This window comes from Mesocricetus auratus, unplaced genomic scaffold (assembly GCF_017639785.1).
Source record: "Mesocricetus auratus isolate SY011 unplaced genomic scaffold, BCM_Maur_2.0 Super-Scaffold_100013, whole genome shotgun sequence".
In the NCBI taxonomy this organism is placed as follows: Eukaryota; Metazoa; Chordata; class Mammalia; order Rodentia; family Cricetidae; genus Mesocricetus; species Mesocricetus auratus.
In genome coordinates this window covers 72,982,799-73,002,040 of record NW_024429196.1, presented here as the reverse complement: position 1 = coordinate 73,002,040, position 19,242 = coordinate 72,982,799, and the positions used below count along the sequence as shown (strand labels likewise).

Here is a 19,242-nt window from a genome sequence, read left to right as displayed (position 1 = left end):
CAATACGAGTGACAAATCTTTACAGTGAACAAGAGCATTATCCCACATCAGTTATCCAAATAGGAGCCACATCCTTAAAGAAGACTGAGTCTCCTCTCCAAGAAGTCATCACCCCCCTCATAGCTCCTTGGGAGCAGAGGCTCATGAACCCCTTCCTGTCCTGTGCAGGAATGTTGTCCAGCTTGATCTCGTGCAGGCAACCACAGCTGATCATGGCTACAGCTACTCTGCTATGTCCAGAGGGCACAGTTTTACTGCAGTCAACCTGACTTCTGGCTCTTACAGTCTTTCCACCTCCCTCTTCTGCCATGGTCCCTGAGCCTTATAGAGGGATGTTATATTGGTTCCCATGTATGTATGTATGTATGTATGTATGTGTGTGTGTGTGTGTGTGTGTGTGTGTAGACACATACACACACACATACACACACACACACACCAGGTCATGGTCTGACTGTCTAATAATAAGCAAGTTTTCCTTCTTCTGTGTCCTATGGGCTACCTCGAGAAAATACGGCCCAGATTACAGGTATATTCTCCCACCTCAAAAGATCCAGATTAAGAGTGGGTCTTCCTACTTCAAATGAGTCAGTTCAAGAGTAGCCCTCCATGTGTACCCATCTACCTGGGTTTTAGTTTATTTCAGTTGCAGTCAGGTCATTAACCAAGAGCAGCCATCATAGATAGGTACGATGTGTATGTTTCATTTGTGGCCAAGCACTCCACAGCCGCTTACTCTCTGCACTTTGGCCAGCTCTGAGTTCCTGTGTTAACCACCACCTGCTGCACAAAGAAATTTTTTTTCTGGTGGAGTCTGATAGCTGCACTAATCAGGGAATACAGAAGTAAGAATTTAGAGGACTGTGTGACCCATTTAGCAAATCGTAGTATGAGGCCTGTGAACTCCCCAACATAGGCTCTCGGCCAGATTTGCAGTATGAGGCCTATGCTTCCTATCGTGGAGCAGGTCTTAAATCCAAGCAGAAAGTGGTTGGCTGCACCCATGACATTGATGCCACTATTACACCCATGGGCTTATCTTGCTGTGCAGTTCCGGGGTTCACAGCTGGGTGAGACTGTTGAAGACTGACTCCCCTCCCCCGTCCCCCCCCCCCCCCCGCCAGCGGCCTGCACAGCACCTTCCAGTACTGAGAGAGCTAGCCAGCAGGGAAGAGGCCTCCTGGACAGTGCCTATTCAATTTCTCAGTGTGTTCGGTGTATGTGGTACCTTGAGCAATAGGGTCTTACTATCAAGTTGCCTGTATTATTTTGGGGATCTCTAGAATTTCTGACCAACAGTTTATAGGGAGATAACCCAAACTTGTCACTGGCTTTTTTGTTTGGCAGCCTGTGGCTTTTGGGGTGAGCATAATCCCCTAAGTAAGGTGATTTCAATTAAGCTCTTCTATATGAAAACAAAGTATGTTTTACATATGTTATAAAATAGTAGGTTTCCATATGCCTTTCCCAGACATCCTCAGAGTTAGATATCCCTTGGGAGGCTAGGTCAGAAGAGGGGTTTGGGGCAATTATGCCATTTTAAATTCACATCCTTACCATGTATCCATAGGTATCTTAGTCATTGTGGCTGCCAGGCCAGAATCCCACAGACGGGGCAGGCACAATGCCAGGCATTCATTTGCGAACAGTTCTGAAAGCTGAGAGGGGAAGGTTAAGAACGGCTATGTAGGTTTGCGGTAAAGCGTGTGTCTAGACTGTTAGACCTGAGTTTGATCACCAGCACTAATAAAAGAAAAAAGAAAAGAAGATTCTGTAGGGGAAATTAAAAGATTAAGCATTTCAAGGAATGAGGCATGATATAAAAATTCTATTAAAAGAAGAGTTGTAGCTAGAGAGATGAGTCAGTGGCTGAGAGCACGGGCTGTTCTTACAGAGGGAGGACTCCAGTCCCAGGGGTTTAGCGCCCTCTTCTGGCATCTGTGTGCACTGCGTGCAAGAGGTGCACAGACACAGGCAGGCAAAACACCCATGCACATTAAATTTAAAAGTAACCATAGAGCATTTTTGTGGGTGGGATAGCGTGTGGCCGTGGGCTCCGATAGTTTGGAGGATGAGGTGGGGAGACAGCTTGATCCTGGAGTACAAGGCAAGCCTGAGCAGCATGTTTCCAAACAAACGTAAACAAAACTTGCAAAGTGACAAGGTGTGTCCTTGGCACACGAAAGGCCTTCTGTTTGGTCACCAGCACCAAAGAGGAAAGTGAGGCTCTGCAGTCTGCAGCAGCTCCTTTCTCCAAATGGTACTTCAGAATCACCCTGACTTCACTAGGAATGCCTGCTTTGGTGTGTGTGTGTGTGTGTGTGTGTGTGTGTGTGCCTGTCTGTCTGTCTGTCTGTCTGTGTGCTTGCGTGTGTGTGTTTCTGTGTGTGTGTGTCTGTGTGTGCCTGTGTGTGCCTGTGTATGTGAGCTTATGTGTATTTGTGTGTGTGTGTGTGTGTGTATCTCTCTGTGTGTTGGTACTTGTACACACACACTAAGGTCCACATGTGCTCAGGACTCCTAGGACCCCATGTATGTTTAGTGTGTGTACCTCTAAAATGCATCCTCAGCCTTGTTTGGTTTCTGAATAGGATAGCATCTTGGTTATTGTAGTTTAACCAGACCTCCCACTCTGCCTGGCACATTGCACCTATCCATTCAGACCAGTTTGCTGAATCAGTTGGTGCCTGTAATTTTCACAAGGTAGGTGTGTTATGTTAGTTAGGTTTTTATTAAGAAGACACCATGGTCACAGCAACTCTTGATTTTTTGAGACAGGGTTTCTCAGTGTAGTCTTGACTGTCCTGGAACTCACTCTGAAGACCATGCTGACCTGAACTCACAGAGATCTACCTGCCTCGGCCTTCCAAGTGCTGGGATTAAAGGTGTACACCACCACTGCCAGGCCCATAGCAACTCTTATACAGGAAACATTTAATTGTTTCAGTTCAGAAGTCCAGTTCACCATAGTGGACACGATGGACACAAACTATGACAGTTTGACGGTCTCTGTTGTTTTTCACTAAGAACCTCCTGGTAGTGTTAACTATAGTTTGTTCTTAGCTTCGGGGAGTGTTATAGTCATGGATCACTAGTGATTTTTGAATGTGAAGTCTAGGAGAAATGGCTGCTCATACCTCAAACTGTGAGCCTTGTGCCCCAGCAGTGGCAATACTAGCTCAATGTCCACTGTGGCACTGTCAGCCACAAAGCCAGGCAGGCACCATCTGTGGCCGACTTCTGTATCAGCACACCTCTACAGTGTCCTTTCCCCTGTTTCCAGCACCAGTATTACAGTTCAAACTGAGTGTGCCCACAGCGATTTCTGCCCATCACAAATCTTTTAAGCATGAGCACCGTGGCTTTAAACTGCGCATGCTCAGGAGTTTCGTGTCCTCCTCCACTGAGCGTGCTCACAAATGAACCCACCCATCTATGAATGCGTCCAAGCTCCCTGGATAAAATCCCTGTGCTTTCTGTGTACAAGGGAGACATTGCCTTCTGGCTCCAAGAGGTCAATAATATACAAGGTTGAAATGCAACCCCCAGCCAGCCAACAGCATCACAGGATAAGAACGGAACTCAGTCGCAGTCGGTGCCTTGCATGGGACAGGTGTCTTTCATTCCTCATAATAGCTCCTTGTAAGTCAAAACAAGAAACAGGCAGTCCCAACAGGGCAAAACCCAACGTGGATCCCCAATTCTGTCTCCAAGAATTGCATTCATTACTTTGTCATTGCCAAGGTCAAATGCCTGAGAAGACACCACTTGAGGGAGCAAGGCTCTGTTTTAGCTCAGCCGCTGAGGATCCTGGGACAGCATGGTGGTGGGACTGGCTGGTGGCTTGGGAAGTCGCATGAGAGGCAACTGGTTGCATTGCTTTGGAGTCTCCCCCACCACAGCCCCACCCTCCCGACTAGCCCCACCTTCCCGAATAGCCCCACCTTCCCGACGACTAGCCCCACCCTCCCGACTAGCCCCACCTTCCCGACTAGCCCCACCCTCCCGACTAGCCCCACCTTCCCGACTAGCCCCACCCTCCCGACTAGCCCCACCTTCCCGACTAGCCCCACCCTCCCGACTAGCCCCACCTTCCACGGATCCCACGACTTCCCAAGCAGCATTGCCAACCAGGCAGCAAGTGCTCCACCATAGAAAAAGGAAGCCCTTTCCACACTAATATTAAGAAAAGCAATAGTAACAGTAACGATGATTGAAAATAGAAGCGTTATGATTCTCTGGGTTATGAATACTGGTTATTTTCTATGATCCTAATTATTTCTTTATTGAAAATTTCATACATGTATACAATGAAATATGATCATATGGACCCAACTAGTAGCCACATCTTCAAAACAGAATTATTCTCCCCTAGAAACTGTCAACTGCCGGTAGCTCCCTAGTCAAGGGAGGGGCCTGGGGTCAGCTGTTTTGTCTGGCCTGGGCTTTCGCCTGTCTTGCTGTAGAACAGGGCTGCAGCGGGTGACGAGAACTTTTTGGTCACAAGTATAATGGTCACATTTTATCCAGAAGGCAGCCCTCATTGCACCCTCTCCCCAACCTCTGCCTATCACGTCTGTTTCACTCCTGCAGTGATGCCTTGGGAAGGGAAGGATATACATGTGCGGATGGATATTGGTGTCCTGTTAGTTTAAGTGCTGTCTCTCATTTTCTGCATTTTGACCATTTATGCATTACGGTTTTTGTTTTTAGTTTTTAAAATTACAATTGTTTTCTTGGGGCGGGGGGTTGTGTGTGGCATGCCACAGTTGTGGAAGTTGGGATAATTTGCAGGAATCTGTCCTCTCCTTCCACGGCAGTGTCCTTCTGATCAAACTCATGTGGTCAACCTTGGGTGTCCCTATACAGGCACACACACATGTAAGCACACATACTTAAACACCACACATACTTACATGTGCAAAAATAAGTACAGGACTTAGTGTCCAGAGCTTTGGGGTGGGGGTGTCCTGAGCCCTTCTTCTGAAGATGCTAATGGAAAATTGCAGCAGGGTGAGGGGTTTGGGAAGACAAGTAAGATATGGGTGACGCACAGCATAGAGCCAGTGCAGATGACAGTGTGGCCCCTTGAGGACACTGTGACTTGCAGATGAGGAGCTTGCTGTCAGGTTCCACATGGCAGGTGCTGTCATTGTCAGGTCTGAGCCAGCTCGAGTTAACTTGGAGCAGATGTCGAGTCTGAGTTGTATATCCTCAGTCATGAGAGACAAGGCCCCTGTGTGCATAGATATATTCAGTGTGTTTGTTTGGTTGTTGTTTGTTTGGTCATTGCTTACAAAAGCCTTTGGTTAGCCTGGGAACTACCCATGCTCCGTAGCAAGGCTGTGCTACAAATGTGTGTCCCACAGCTCATGCTCCATTCATTAGTTCTTTGGGGTGGAAACACAGGGCTGGGGTGAAGGGGTCCTACCCTCCTGGTTTTGGCTCAGATAAAATGAACAAGGGCCTTTGGGTGTCCTGTCAGCAGAGTTGCTGGCTTCTGTGCTGAGGCTAGGGGAGCTCCTAACTCCGTTTCTTCACCTTGTGGCTTTAAGGACGGCAGGTGAGTTTTAAATAACAGGTTGAAAAGTTCACTCTCCATCTACCCCTTGCTTGATGGGGCTGTCCCACTGCTGCAACAGACCAGGCCAGGGCAGAACCAAATTTTTTTTGCCAATAGAACTTGAGACACTGGGTTGCCATGGAGGTGATGCTGGTTGCTATCTGGCCGCTGTGGCTTTCCTGGTTCTTGTAGGCCGTGTGGACCTGCATGCAAATGTATTGAGTCTGTTTCTGGTTGCTTCTGGACCTTGTAGGGTTTGTGACAGTCTGTGTATGTTATTGTTCGTTAGATTTTTGCATGGAGCATAGGTCCCTGGTTCCACTGAGGTGAGAAAGAAAATAGGATTCTGACTGCAAGCAGAAGTAGCCTGTGTGTGAGCACTGAGAACATGGACTCCATGTTCAGCTCTGAACTGCACCTATAAAACCAACCACTCCCAAGAGGTTGCTGAGACTTTCCAGGCTCTGGGTTCTTTCTGGGTGTGAGTGTGCTGCGCATAGTGTTTGTGTGTGTGTGTGTGTGTGTGTGTGTGTGTGTGTGTGTGTGTGTGTGTGCATGTGCGGACTTTAGTGTACAGTTGCTCATGGAGGCTGGTGGTCAACCTCAGCTCCTCTGGATTCCCACCTTATTTTTGAGAAGCAGTGTGCCATAGATCCTGGCGGTAGCCAGTGTGGCTAGGCTGGCTGGCCAGACAGCCCCAGAGCTTGTCTTTCATTGCTTCTCCAGAGCAGGGATTACAGCTGTGTGCTGCTGTGCCCGGCTTTGGATGTGGGTGCTGGGAACAGAACTTGGGTCCTCATGCTTTCCTGGCGGGTAGTTACCATTCGAGCATCTTCCAAGTGCCACTCCCAAGATTACTCTACCCAACTTACACCCCGATTGTTAGTCTCTGGCACTGTCATGGGCTAGCTGTCCCCTTGAGTGTGACACTCCCCAGAAGGTTAGGCCAAGTGCTCAGGTACCTGTCCACTTATATGAGTGTGTCTTGGGCCTTGGTGCCGCCCACCCTCAGGTGACTCTTAGGGAGACACACTGAGTAAAGTTCCTGCCTGATGGGCAGAATTGTCCCCAGAATGATGGAATTTCAGTTGAGTGGAGTCACCACAGCCCCTGTCTTTCCTGACGTTACTTACCTCAGGGGGCATAGACCACAGTGCTGCTTCTTCACGCCATTGGGGTCCACACCATGCAGCAGCAGGCTGCTCGTGTTAGTCTGTCCCCGAGCCTGTGCTCATGGCCCTTTGTGAGGACGTGGGTGTCAACTGTGTTTGCAGGCCCATCTTCCCTCCATATTCCTTCTCCTCATCTTCAGGTCGTCAGGCTGAGGGCCCAAGATGAGGAAAGCTGAACAAAGGTCAGGGTCTTGTAACAAATCCCCACACTCTGAAACACAGCCCAGCACAGCACAGCTGCATTGTCTACAGTTCTAGAGGCTCAGAATCCAGATGTCGGTGGCATCGGTCTCTTCTGAGGCTCCAGGGACCTTATCCGTCCGTCCCTTGTCTCTCTGAGCTTTAGGAGTTGCAGGTGACCTTTGGCATCCCTTGGCACTTCTCATCTTGGGGTAGCAGTGTTCCAGTTTTGGACTCCTTTGCTCTGGGTTTGTGTCCAGCTTCACCCCTGCTTAGCAGGACACTGGTCATTGCTCAGAGTCCACTCAGCTTGTCTTAAGTGGAGGGACCACAGATAAGACTGCACCCACAATTACCTGGGGTCAGGGAGTGGGCTCAGGCTGTAGTTCAGATGAAGAGTAATTTCCAGCATACAGAGTCCTGAGTTCAACTTCCAGAACTGCATAGATCGGACAGGGAGGTCCACGCCTGTAATCCCAGCGCTTGGGAGGTAAAGGCAAGAGGAGCAGAAATTCAATGTCATTCTTAGCAACATAAATGATTTGCCATCAGCCAGGGCTAGAGACTCAGCCCCCAACCCCCACTCTAAATGAAGGAATGAATAACAATAGCAAAACACCATTGCCCCCTAAAATGCAGTCTTGTGTTTCTTATATTTTTTCTTTATTTCTCAGGAGCTCTCTCTCTCTCTGTCTGTCTCTCTCTCTCTGTCTGTCTCTCTCTCTCTGTCTGTCTCTCTCTGTGTGTGTGTGTGTGTGTGTGTATTACATATTTACACATTCATGTGTGTGCAGGTGTACCTGTGGGAGGTTATATATGCACATGTATGTATGCACATGTGAAGCCTGCCCATGGAGTTATACATTCACATGCATGTGTGCATGAAGAGCTCAAAGGGAAAAAAACCCTCAGTGTTTGTTCCTTGGACACCATTTATTTACCTTGTTTTCTGGACAGTTTCTCTCACTTTCACCTGGGTCTCACTGATTTGGCTGGCTGGCTGGGCAGTGTGAGCCCCGGGAGTCACCCAGTCTCTGCCTCCCCAGTGCTGGGGTTATAAGTGTGTCTTGGGGTATCTTGGGGTACAAGGGTGGAACTCTGCCGCTTTCCTCCTGCACTTCACCCACTGAACTCTCTCAAGCCCCCACACCCACCGTTTGTTTTCTGACTTTCCCCAGCATCCCTGATTCCCTTCTGTTTCCCCCATTATTTGGCTCTGTGCAGACTGCTAGGTAGCTCAGTCAGGGAAGTCTGAACCCAGGCCCCTGCTCTGGCCTCTGGCTGGTTTATTGACCTGTAAATATTTCCCTCTGGGGCTGGCAGCTTTACATCCCTCCTGTGACCCTCTGGGTCTCCTCACTTGTCCCTCCAGGAAATTGTCTGTTTTGTTTCCCACCAATCGAAACCCCGTGACCTTGTGACCCCAAGCACAGAAGGCTTTCTTTATTTCCTTCCTACACCAGGTTGTCCTGGTCAGGAAGCCAATCCACAGGTCTCCTAACTCACTTGACAACATTGGTGACTATCTGGGCAGTTGATTGAGTTGTAAAAAATCATTAATCATTGATCTGTGTGCACTGGGAGAGGGGAGCAGCTGCCTGGTGATGTGATTCTCCTTTAGTCTCTGGGGTCTTTTATGCTAGGACTCTGCCCCTGCAGGGTCAGTCTGGCCACTGCAGAGAGGAGACCCTTTGTAGCAGCAGTTACGGCTGCCTCGCTGCAGAATGGGAACTCATCTGGATGAATCCAAGTGGGGGATTTCTATTCCTAACCGTGCACAGTGCTAGGCGGGTCCACATTAGTGCAATTCTCAGCCGGTGCTGCCTGGCTCTTTTATAGCCTGATCAGTTGTCTAGAGAAGTTTGGGGCTGCCCAGAGGAATTTCTGTGAGCTGGTGGAGAGCTTAGAAAATGATTAGTGCCAGCCTCGTATTTCGCATGCCAGGGAAACAAAGCTGAGAGGTTAGGGGCAGGCTGCAGACTCAACCCCGAGGGGAAGCGCGATTGTGGGCAGTCTTCAGGAGATCCCTCTCCAGCTTGCACTTCTGGCCTCAGGAGAATTGACATTGGGGAGAGCGTTCTCTGGGGTCAGCGACACACGTGCTTGGTAAAACATTGGGAAACGATATAAATGCTTTGGCAAATGTACAAGCAAGATGGAGCGGTGCCCAGGAGCCAGAAAGAGAAAGGATTAAAAGCAAGAGCCCAAGTCTGCCAGCTCTAAGCAGCTCTCCACATTTGCAGCCTTGGAGAGCAGCCTGACTCTCCTGGGCCCTCGGGTTTCAGTGACCTGTGACAGGAAACTCGATTCTGACGCCGCCACGTGGTTGGGGCACGTGGTGAAGAATGGGGCAGCCCTGTGGCCACGCTGCAGAGTTGACCTGCCTGTGGGCTTCAGCAGATAGACTCCGGGAAGACATAGGTGCCCTGGCCAAAGAGCACCCATGAGTGAAAGCCAAAGCCGTGGGGCCGAGCAGCTCCAGAAAGTAGTCGTGGTGGAGGCTACACAGCAGTAGAAGGTCCTGATGAGAAGCAGTGCAGTAACGTTTCTGATTCACTCGGATCTGAATCTCAAACGTTTACTTTCAAGGAGAAGTCATGGGTCAAGATAAAAATCAAGTGACCTTTTGACAAAATAAAGAAATTTCCATGTCAGGGTTGAGAAATCTTCTTCCAGCTATGGGGAGAGTTACGCTGCTTCAGTTTCATCAAGTGTCTTGAGTCTCGCTATCAAGCCAGAAAATAAACCCACAGGGCCCACAGCACTGAGGCATTGGGTGCAAGCCTCTCACACAAAGCTAAGAACTCCTGTCCTGTGACACTCCCAGCCAGGCAGCCAAGAAGAGCTCAGCTCAGCCTGGGGAATTCCCCAGAAGGTACCCAAGCAAACTTGAGCTGGTACCTCTGGGAATCAGAGTCCTGTGGCCAAGGATGTAATGGGAAACCCAAAGTCAGAGAGAGTTAAAATAAAACACGGCACAGTCTAATTGAGGACAGCCATCCTTAAGCTACTTCCAAAGAAAAGTTATCCTACATTGAAGAATTGCAAAGCACAGTGGTAGAGACACAGGGTGAGTGGTTGGCCAGTAAACAGTGCAGCCAGGGGACTTCTTTGTTAAGGAAAGAATGAAACCCACACAGAAGAGCAAGTGATGGATTCTAAGAGGAACCAAGCAGACCTTGTAGAAGTAAACTGGGTAGACAGGCAACAGAGCAGTTTGGACAGTCTAGAAACAACCTCAGTGATACATAGGAGGAGTACCAGTATATACACTGACTATCCCAGATGAGAAATGGAGGGGAAGGAATTAGACTGGACCTTAGGAGATAAATTTACTGCTCTGATAAATGCATGAGTTTTCAGAATTAAGGAGGAGAACTAAGATCTGAAGAGGCTAACATAAAAGTAATTGTGTGGCTGTAGTAGCACTTGCCTAGGATGGCAAAGACAGTGGAACAACATTAATAATTAGTAAGTTCAGATTGCCTGCAAGCAATGGGAACTGGCAGAATTTTTAATATTTCCTGAATAAGGCAAAAGACAGTATCACTGCTGAGCTAGGGTTCTATACCCAGCTAAACTACTCCTCAAAGTAAAAGGGACAGATATTTTTACACTTAAGAATAAGAGTGTTTACAACCTCAACCCATCACCCAAGGCATAAATGTGATTCTGGGGAAATTCAGCCAAACCTAAGAGGAAGGAAGGAGACAAGATGTGATGGTGAGGAAAGTTTATAATAATTTGGCTGGTGCCAAGGAACTCTGACAGTAGAAACCAACACTAACGATCACAACTGAGCAACTAAAGCCAGATTATGATTAAAAACAGAAGTGACTCCAAAGCTTCTCTCATGAGAGCAAGGTCTAGGAGAGAGGGAGACAGGTTTTGTATTTCAGCATTTGAAGGTTCTTGTGTTGGGGAAGCATTGTCAAATAAGACATGATGCTGATTAAAGTTAATTAAACTAATTAATAAACTATAACTGTCAACCTAGTTAAGCGGAGAAATGGAGAGTTTGTAAAGATTCATTTTAATTAAATAAGAATACAGAGGCAAAATGAAAATGTTAAAATCGATTAAAAATTCATACATTAAAACTTAGTAAGTTTATGTGTAAAATTATATATAATTTATAAGGTTCATAAACAGTATATTATGATAAAATGATAAACTACTAAGGAGATAAAAGTAGAGTTATTTTAACCAGAAGTACCTTGGGATGCCTTTGATGAATCACAAGGTGTTTTCTAGGTGAATGCATTCCACGGTGGCCTAAAGACTAAACTTGAAGTTCGATGCCACAAGGTTTCTAGTAGTTGAATGGAAGTCAAGAGAATTGCTGGTAGCTCTTTGACAACAGAGAATCAGTGAGCAAATACCTCATCAAAACAACTGAAACTCACAGAAAAATTGCCAACAACCAGCAGGCAAAGCTTGACTGAATGGGCTTCTGGAACAGGCAGTGAAAACACATTGCTACCTAACATACATGGACTGTCTACAAGAACCAAATCCAGGCTGGGCTGTGGAGAGAATCTGGTTGGCCTCAAAGAATCAACATTATATAAAATATGTTGTTTTCAAAAAAAATCAGGCTGTCTTTGGGATGCTTTTGTCATGCCTTCCTCTTTTAATGGGCATTTTGCCTTATGCCTATCCGTATGCCATGTGTATAACTGATGCTTATGGAAGCCAGAAGAGGGCATTGGATGCCCCAGAACTGGGATTACAGATAGGTGTGAGCCTCTGTGTAGGTACTGGGAATTGAACTTTGTTCTTTTAAAAGAGCAGCCAGTACTTGCATCAATTCTCCGGCCTGTTTTTACAATTTCATAAATTATGTTTATTATTTATTCTCTCTCTCTCTCTCTCTCTCTCTCTCTCTCTCTCTCTCTCTCTCTCTCTCTCTCTGTGTGTGTGTGTGTGTGTGTGTGTGTGTGTGTAATACCCCATCCTTGGTATTAAGCTCAGGTCATCAGGACTGGTGGCAAGCACCTCAATCCCCTAAGCGTTAGTCCCTAAAGCTTGTTTTTCTTAAAAACAAACAAACAACAACAACAAAAACCCACAAAAATTTAGGGCTGGTGAGTGGGCCAAGCCAGATGTCACGAATTTGGTCCCTGGAACCCACATGACGGGAAGACCTGACTCCGTTTTCTTCTGATGTCCACATGCATGCACTGGCGTGTGTGCACACGCACACTCAAATAAAATAACAAATGCAAAGAGGCACACCTTTAATAACTCATAGGCAAAAGAAAAAGAATCTTAAAGTGAAGTACAAGCCGCATGCGTCTGACCAAATAGCGGAGGATTAAAGTGATTTACTGTGTGGCTAAAGAACTTGTTAATAGTGAGGGAATTAACTGCAGAAGGGGAAAAAAACAAGAGATCTTAAGATGAATAGACACTCTATGTCCAAGAAACATTCTGGTGCTTACCAGGACTTTTATAAACACTAACTGCACACAGCAATATGGAATTGGCCATATGCAGCAGAATGACAGACACTCCGACGTCCCCCCAAGGCCAAGTGTTGTTGAAGTCTTGGTGGAGGGCACCCTAACTCAGATGTTCATAGAGCACTCATCTGCAGAGACGTGCACAAGCGATAGCTCCCGGGACTTCTGCCTCTGCATCGAGCAGGTACCTTTGGAGGACATTTGAACACATGCAGGACCAGATGTGCACACAGAAGGTCAGTGAACCCTCCAAAGCCCAAATGTGGGAACAGCTCACTGCCCCTCCACTGGGAAATGAGCAACAAAGCCATGGTGTGTTTATATAGTGGACTATTACACAATAACTAAAGAACGGTACCAACATAAACCAGTTTGAGTGAAAGCAGGCAGCTAGAGAAGGTGGCCTGTCAAAAGACAGTTCCCGAAACTATCAAATAATACAAACGGGATGATGGATGGCCACTCCCTGGAGGGGGGAACAAGGGACCAGAGGCTTTCCATTGTTTTCCAGACGTCGTAAATGTTCCAGGTCAAGTAGGGCAAAAGGTTGCCGTCAATTTTTTTACGTTACTTGTAGAGATATGTCTCGCCCTGATTTCTGTGTGCTGCAGTATTTCAGCTTTTATTGGTTTTTAATCTACCAGAATAATGGACAAAACAAGTGTCAAAAAGGCAGGAGAGAGGTGGGGATTCACAACAAAAGACTGATTGTTAGTGAAGTTGGGAGCTGTGTAAAATTCCAAGACAGCAGCTCAGAAACTATTGTGGCCAATAGGACCGAACGATAAAGGCTCGAGAGAAAAGTGGATTCAGTGGATGGTAAAGGCACCCTCAGAGTTCACTGTGCCCTAATTTCTGTATCTTGTGACTGTATCTCCTTGCATAGCACAAGGCCTTTGTAGTTGTGATTAAGGACTGTAGATGCGGAGATCACCCTGGTCCAGATGGTCCTTGGGTAACCAAGGAGCCTAACTTACACAAGGGAGGCGGAAGAACCAGAGTCCGTAGGAGGAGTCTGAAGGCAAAATCAAGGATGGAGCCTGGAGCCGAGGCATAAGGGTGTTCCCTGGTGAGGGACAAAGGCAGACAGATTCACACTCAGACCCTCAGGACAGGGCCAGCTTCGCCAACACCCTGACTTTTATCTTTGTGCCCCTCCTGTGTGTGCAGTAACAAACTTGTTTCAGACCGTCACATTTTAGACATTTGCTAAGAATGATCATAGGAAGCGAGAACATTCCATGGAAGATTGCTACCTTGTAGCTTTCTTACAAACCTTTAATCATGTGACCAAAACACAATAAGAATAAAAAATGATGTGCATCACTAAGGAAAATTACCGAGTGGCAGGTGACCTACTGGCAAAGTAAAACAGGAAGATCTGTGTGGATAAAACTATAGCTCTCTTCTGAGTAGATGAGGTCTAAAGTAGGAAACCTGGACTGTACTGCTTCAGTGCCGTTGGGGCTCAGCCCTGACCCGTGCCCACACTGCAGGCCCTTCTCCATCAGAGCCCCGTTGTTACAGGGAACTTAATAAGGTGATCCATAATTTAATCTAAGAGAGAATGCTCCCAAAGTAGCAGCTGTCACTCTTGCTGTCAACATGTGCGTGACTCATCGTGACTTACAGATGTGCTGCGACACAGCAATGGGCATTAGGAAGGTGGCGGAATGATAGATCTCCCTTTACGGAGAGACGGCAGCCAGGGAACACCTTCCGAGGAGCCGCACTGTGGCCTAGTTAGTGTTGTGGGTTGTGCCGGTGATTTTCCTGCTTAAAGGGGTCCCCAGCCAGGCATGGCAGCATGTGGCTGCAATCCCAGGCCTCTGGAGTTTAAGACAGAGACTCTGAAGGTCAGGTCCAGCCTGGGACACATGAGACCCTGTCTCAAAATAATAACAAAAAATAAATAAGCAAACAAACAAACAAATAAAACAAACCTAAATGGGCCTCAGACAGTATGGAGGGGCTGCAGTGTGCCCTCTAGAGCAAAGGTGTGTATCAGAGAGGCTCTGTCCAGGCAGGAGTCCCGGGGCTGTGACCAGGACGTGAACATGACTGCCCCAGCCATGTGCATTCAGTCAGGCCCTCTAAATCAGAACCACCTGCCACTCGTGGTGACCCAAACCTGTATTCCAGCCAGCACCTGGGAGGCTGAGGCAGGAGGATTTCTGTGAGTTCGAGGTCAGCCTGAGTTACATAGTGAGTTCCGGGCCAGCTCCAGCTATTGGGTAAGAACTGTCAGTAAAACAGCCTCAAGGAAAACACAGATGCTGAAACCATGTCTAAGACCGCCATCTGCGGGCAGGCTGGTAAAGTGTGGCCAGTGGCTCTCAAACTGGAAGCCATCATTTGAGTTCACTGACTCAGTGTCCCCAGCAGTGTCCTAGGATGCGCTGCATGCAAATGAAGAGGGACACCGTCCCTCGAGGTGACCCGTGCGGGAGCCCAGGCCATTCCTGACCTCACCATGTTTGCACTCTGTCACCCCATCCCCTGCAGGTTACTTTCTGAATTTTCTGGAGCCAGTCAACAATATCACCATTGTCCAGGGCCAGACGGCAATCCTACACTGCAAGGTGGCAGGAAACCCACCCCCCAACGTGCGGTGGCTGAAGAACGATGCCCCAGTTGTGCAGGAGCCACGGAGAGTCATCATCCGGAAGACAGAGTATGGCTCTAGGCTGCGGATCCAAGATCTGGACACAACAGACACGGGCTACTACCAGTGCGTGGCTACCAACGGGCTGAAGACCATCACTGCCACTGGAGTCCTGTATGTGCGGCTCGGTGAGTGGGGACGGCAGAGGCGTTATGCTAGAAGATAGTGTTCACAGTGCAGAGCAGGGGGCATGTTTGGTATTTGCAGCTGAGCGTGCACAGGTCAGCAAAAATCCAGAAAACCTTCCCCGGGGGCTCTCCGGTAGAGCACGAGAGCTCCCGAGTTGTTGACAGCTAATGAAGGAAAATGGTGGCAAACAGAGCAGCCTGTAAACCCAGGCCACAGAAAAGCATCCTATGCAAGGTGAGCCGGGACGAGCACAGCAATGCCACGCTGCAGGAGGCCAGGTCGCAGGATGCTGGCGGCGTGCCGCAGACAGCAGGGGCCGGAGCCTTAGACCCATCCGTGGCTCCACCTCACTGCAGGACTCAACTTGCTGCTCTTTAAAGCTCCGTGGTTCTGTCCCAGGGGCACACCCGTCCTTCGTGGGCAAAGCTACCCTGACTGGGCAGGAACACAGGGTCCAGCGCTCAGTTTCTGTTTGTGACACATGGGACAAAAGGATTAAATGGCAGAAGTCAATCATCCCACTTTGTCCCAGTAGGGGAAGGTCCCGGCAGTGAGCACCTTGGTCCTGTGAGCTGGGCTCACAGTCGAGCCAGCTCTAATGAGCAAAGCAGATTTTGTGCATATAGCTTAGGTGAGGAGCAAGCAGAGACAAGAAAGCAGCCCACACATGCTCATGTTCCGAAAGCTCTCTTTCTGGGGTGTCTGGTGTCACTGGCATGTCCTCATGGGTGAGAGGAGAGTCCGAATCCTGAGGACAGCCGACCACGGAGTAGCTGCTGGACTGCCCATGTTTACCACTGGCCACATTAATAACGTCTCTTTGTTCCGCGTTTCTAGGTCCGACGCACAGCCCAAACCACAACTTTCAGTAAGTATCTGTCTCCAGTCACTCGACTGACATCCCAGCCTTTCTTTTACATGAGAATGCCGGGTTTGAACCCTAAAACGGCTGTGTCTATACTGAGTTTTCTGGAAGCTGGCTTGGCACTCAGCTGAACAGGCATTTAATTGGAGTTGGGAAACTTAGAGTATCATAAAAACGGATGTTAATTGCTTTCAGCTCCCATAATTGCACAGGGCTAAGAAATGGGCTATCTAAGCCTGCTCGCCCGATTCTCATGGGAGTATTTACTGACGTGGAAGTCATGCTCGTTTTGCCACCCAGCACCACCAATCTGCAGTTCATATTTTTTTTTCTGGTGTTAAAGATTGAACCCAGGGTCTTGCACGGGCTCTGCCACTGAGCTGTGTCCCTGGACTGTATCCCTGTCACCTGCACCTGCCGTGTACAGACACACCCACTGAGCCTCAGGACACCCTCGGCTGCAGGCTCTCCAGTCCACCGTGAGGAGGAACCTGAGGCTCACGGGTCCTTAGGGGAACCCTTGATGGATTCTGGCGTAGGATTTTGTTTCCCAGTGAAACACCGCTCCTCCACAGTCCAGCCACTTGGCATGTCGCTGCCCTGTGACTCGCTAGGTTTTTCTCTGCCTGGAGAACTCCTTCCCTTGTCTGCATTTGTGAGTGGGGGTGTCCTTTACAACAAGGCCCCTTTGGATTTCTGAGCAAGAGCAGAACTTTCTCGCTGGTTCCCATTTCCAGGTGGCCTTGGGACCCACCGATAATGAACATGTTGAGGCCACAGGATGACTTGGAACAGTTAGTTCTCTTCTTCAGCCATGTGGGTCCTAGGGGATTAGAACTCGGTCAGGCTTGGAAGCAAGTGCCTCTGTTCACTGAGCCATTCAGCCAACTCCTAGGTGGAAATAAAAGTTTTCCTTGTTTATGAGAATTCCTGGGCTTTTCGTGTGGTGTCTTTTCACAGAATGTCCCAGGCCCTTGAATTACTCTGGTACTGTTTAGACTGCACTAGTAATGAATTCACAGGTAAATGGGGGAGGAGTGAGTTTTCCTCTTAGAACCACTTCTGGCATGTTCTAAAGTATTCCCTCCCAACGTTTTATTATGAAATATTTCAAACATAGCATGAAATGTTGGGAGGAGTTTTAGAGTAAGCATCCAGGCGCTACCAGCCACAACCAAGCACTCACAATCCGCTCTGCTGGCCTGAGCGTGTCTTCCTAGCAACATCCGTCTGCCTGTCTGTCCGTCCATCCATCCGTCTGTCCATCCACCTGACTTCTTACTTACTTCGCAGTATGTTACAGACAGCTTCACACCACCCCTATCCATCCCAAAACACACCAGTGTGGATATCCTCAGTGTTTACAATGTATCTTGTTTACAGCTAGCAACAGAGGCCCCAGTCCTTATAGACACAGTTTCAGACACAAAGGTGACTGTTGCTTTCACATGTTAACAGATTTCCTATTGTGAGACGACGTCACAGACTGAGACTAGTAGTGAGTTATTCATCTAACTTGGTGCTGGATTAACCTGACTCTGCTGGCTTTGAATTTAATTAATTCACTTTTAAATTGCCAAATGAAAACTTGTACAGCCAGGCCTCTTAGTGCAGGTTTGTAAATCCCTGTTATGTAGGAAGCTGAGGTGGGGGAGGAGAGTTCAAAGCTAACCTGAACTTTAGAATGAGTTAGGGCTAGCCTGGGCAACTTCTTGAGACTCTAAAAAATAAACAAAACAACAAGAAACAAACAGATCCCTTGCTTAGCATTCTCAGGCCTTAGATTGGATTCCAGATACAACACACAAAACAATGACTAAATAGAGTAAACAGTAAAATTTCTGTGTATTGTCTAAGAGTGTAGCTCGACAGTAGACGTGTTATTACTCAAAACACCCTGGGGTCAGCACCAAAAACTTACGTATGTTTACTGAAAGCAGCATGATGTCTTGATATATTGATTCTTGTGGTAGAATGACCTAATCGGGCTAATTAACATATGCATTATCTTTATTTTTTTTGTGATGAGAACAGGTAAAATCTATCTGTTAGTAATTCTTGATTATACATTGTTCTTAACTATACTTTCAGTATTATAAATAGGCTGCTTGGGCTAGGCTTATCCTCATGCCTAATTTAAATCTTTCATGCTGCGCTCTTCAGTCCCTCAAGCTGTTTGACTCCAGACTCTGGTGGCCGCCAAAGATGGACAGAGGACCGTCTTTGGTCATGTCCCCGTAGACCGAAGTGACAGGCCTTTCTGTGGCCAGGACTTAGCTTGTCCTATTGCTCTTGACAGCCTCACACTGACCTTCATAGCAACGTCTCTGGAGTTCAGCAAATTGAAGACTCAAAAAGCAAAATGGTGAACCTATTACAGTATATGACCTCTTGGTTCTCCCTGTGCTCTAGGAATGACCAGTCCGTCCTGCTAGGGGACTCCTTTGTGGGTCTGTTTCCTTGGCAGAGGCGTGGCCTTCCAAGCTTTCCTTGGTCAATTGGCCCCCTGCAGGTGTGGGTAGCAAGCTGGGGTGGTGACCAACAAGAGGAGGTTGAGTTCATCCTGGAGTGATGGGGGGGCACGGTTGTCGGTCCTTACACAGAAGTGTGACTGACTGCCCCGTGCCCACCCTCCTTCTGCCCTCAGAGCACACGTTGGTGCTGGCAGCCCCTGGTTTCTGCTGCTGTGCAGTGCCAGGCGGGTGGGTGCCTTGGGTGATTAAGGGATTTACTGCCATCCTCTATCTGCCTTCAATTAGTGGGAAGGGGGGTGCATGCAGGGAACAAAAGCTTTAAGAAAGGGCGGCGCCTCCCTTTCTTGTAAGCTCCCTCAGGTAGCAGTTGGGATGATGCCCAGAGGATCACACATGCCTGACATTTTACATGTGGGCGTAGCTTTGTTTCTGCTGTGTTAATTTAGAGGTGGCTCACATTCATTATAATCAGGCCATATGCCCCAAACTACAAACGGTTAGGAACAGGCAGCATGGCAAAGTACAGTGCTTCCCGGAGCCTCGGCATTAGAGAGCCCCATCTTGGTGTGTGTGTGTGTGTGTGTGTGTGTGCGCGTGCGCGCGTGTGTATCTGCTTCAAGAAAGCTCCTTGTACTTTTGAGTCGTTAAAAAGTTCTTGGTACTTTGAAAGTCATCTTTCTCGGAGCCATGTAGTAAGCCCTAGTATTTTCTGACTTACTTGGACACCGA

The 19,242-nt window shown here is 48.0% G+C and overlaps 1 protein-coding gene across 1 annotated transcript in view; it reads left to right on the top strand.

Annotated features, from left to right (window-relative positions):
* Window positions 1-19,242, top strand: part of Ror2 (receptor tyrosine kinase like orphan receptor 2) — a 169,856-nt gene that overhangs the window by 134,240 nt on the left and 16,374 nt on the right. Inside the window, exons 3-4 of the mRNA XM_040755982.1 lie at window positions 14,886-15,173; window positions 16,012-16,042. Coding sequence (XP_040611916.1) covers window positions 14,886-15,173; window positions 16,012-16,042 — 319 coding nt within the window. The remainder of the gene's footprint in view (window positions 1-14,885; window positions 15,174-16,011; window positions 16,043-19,242) is intronic.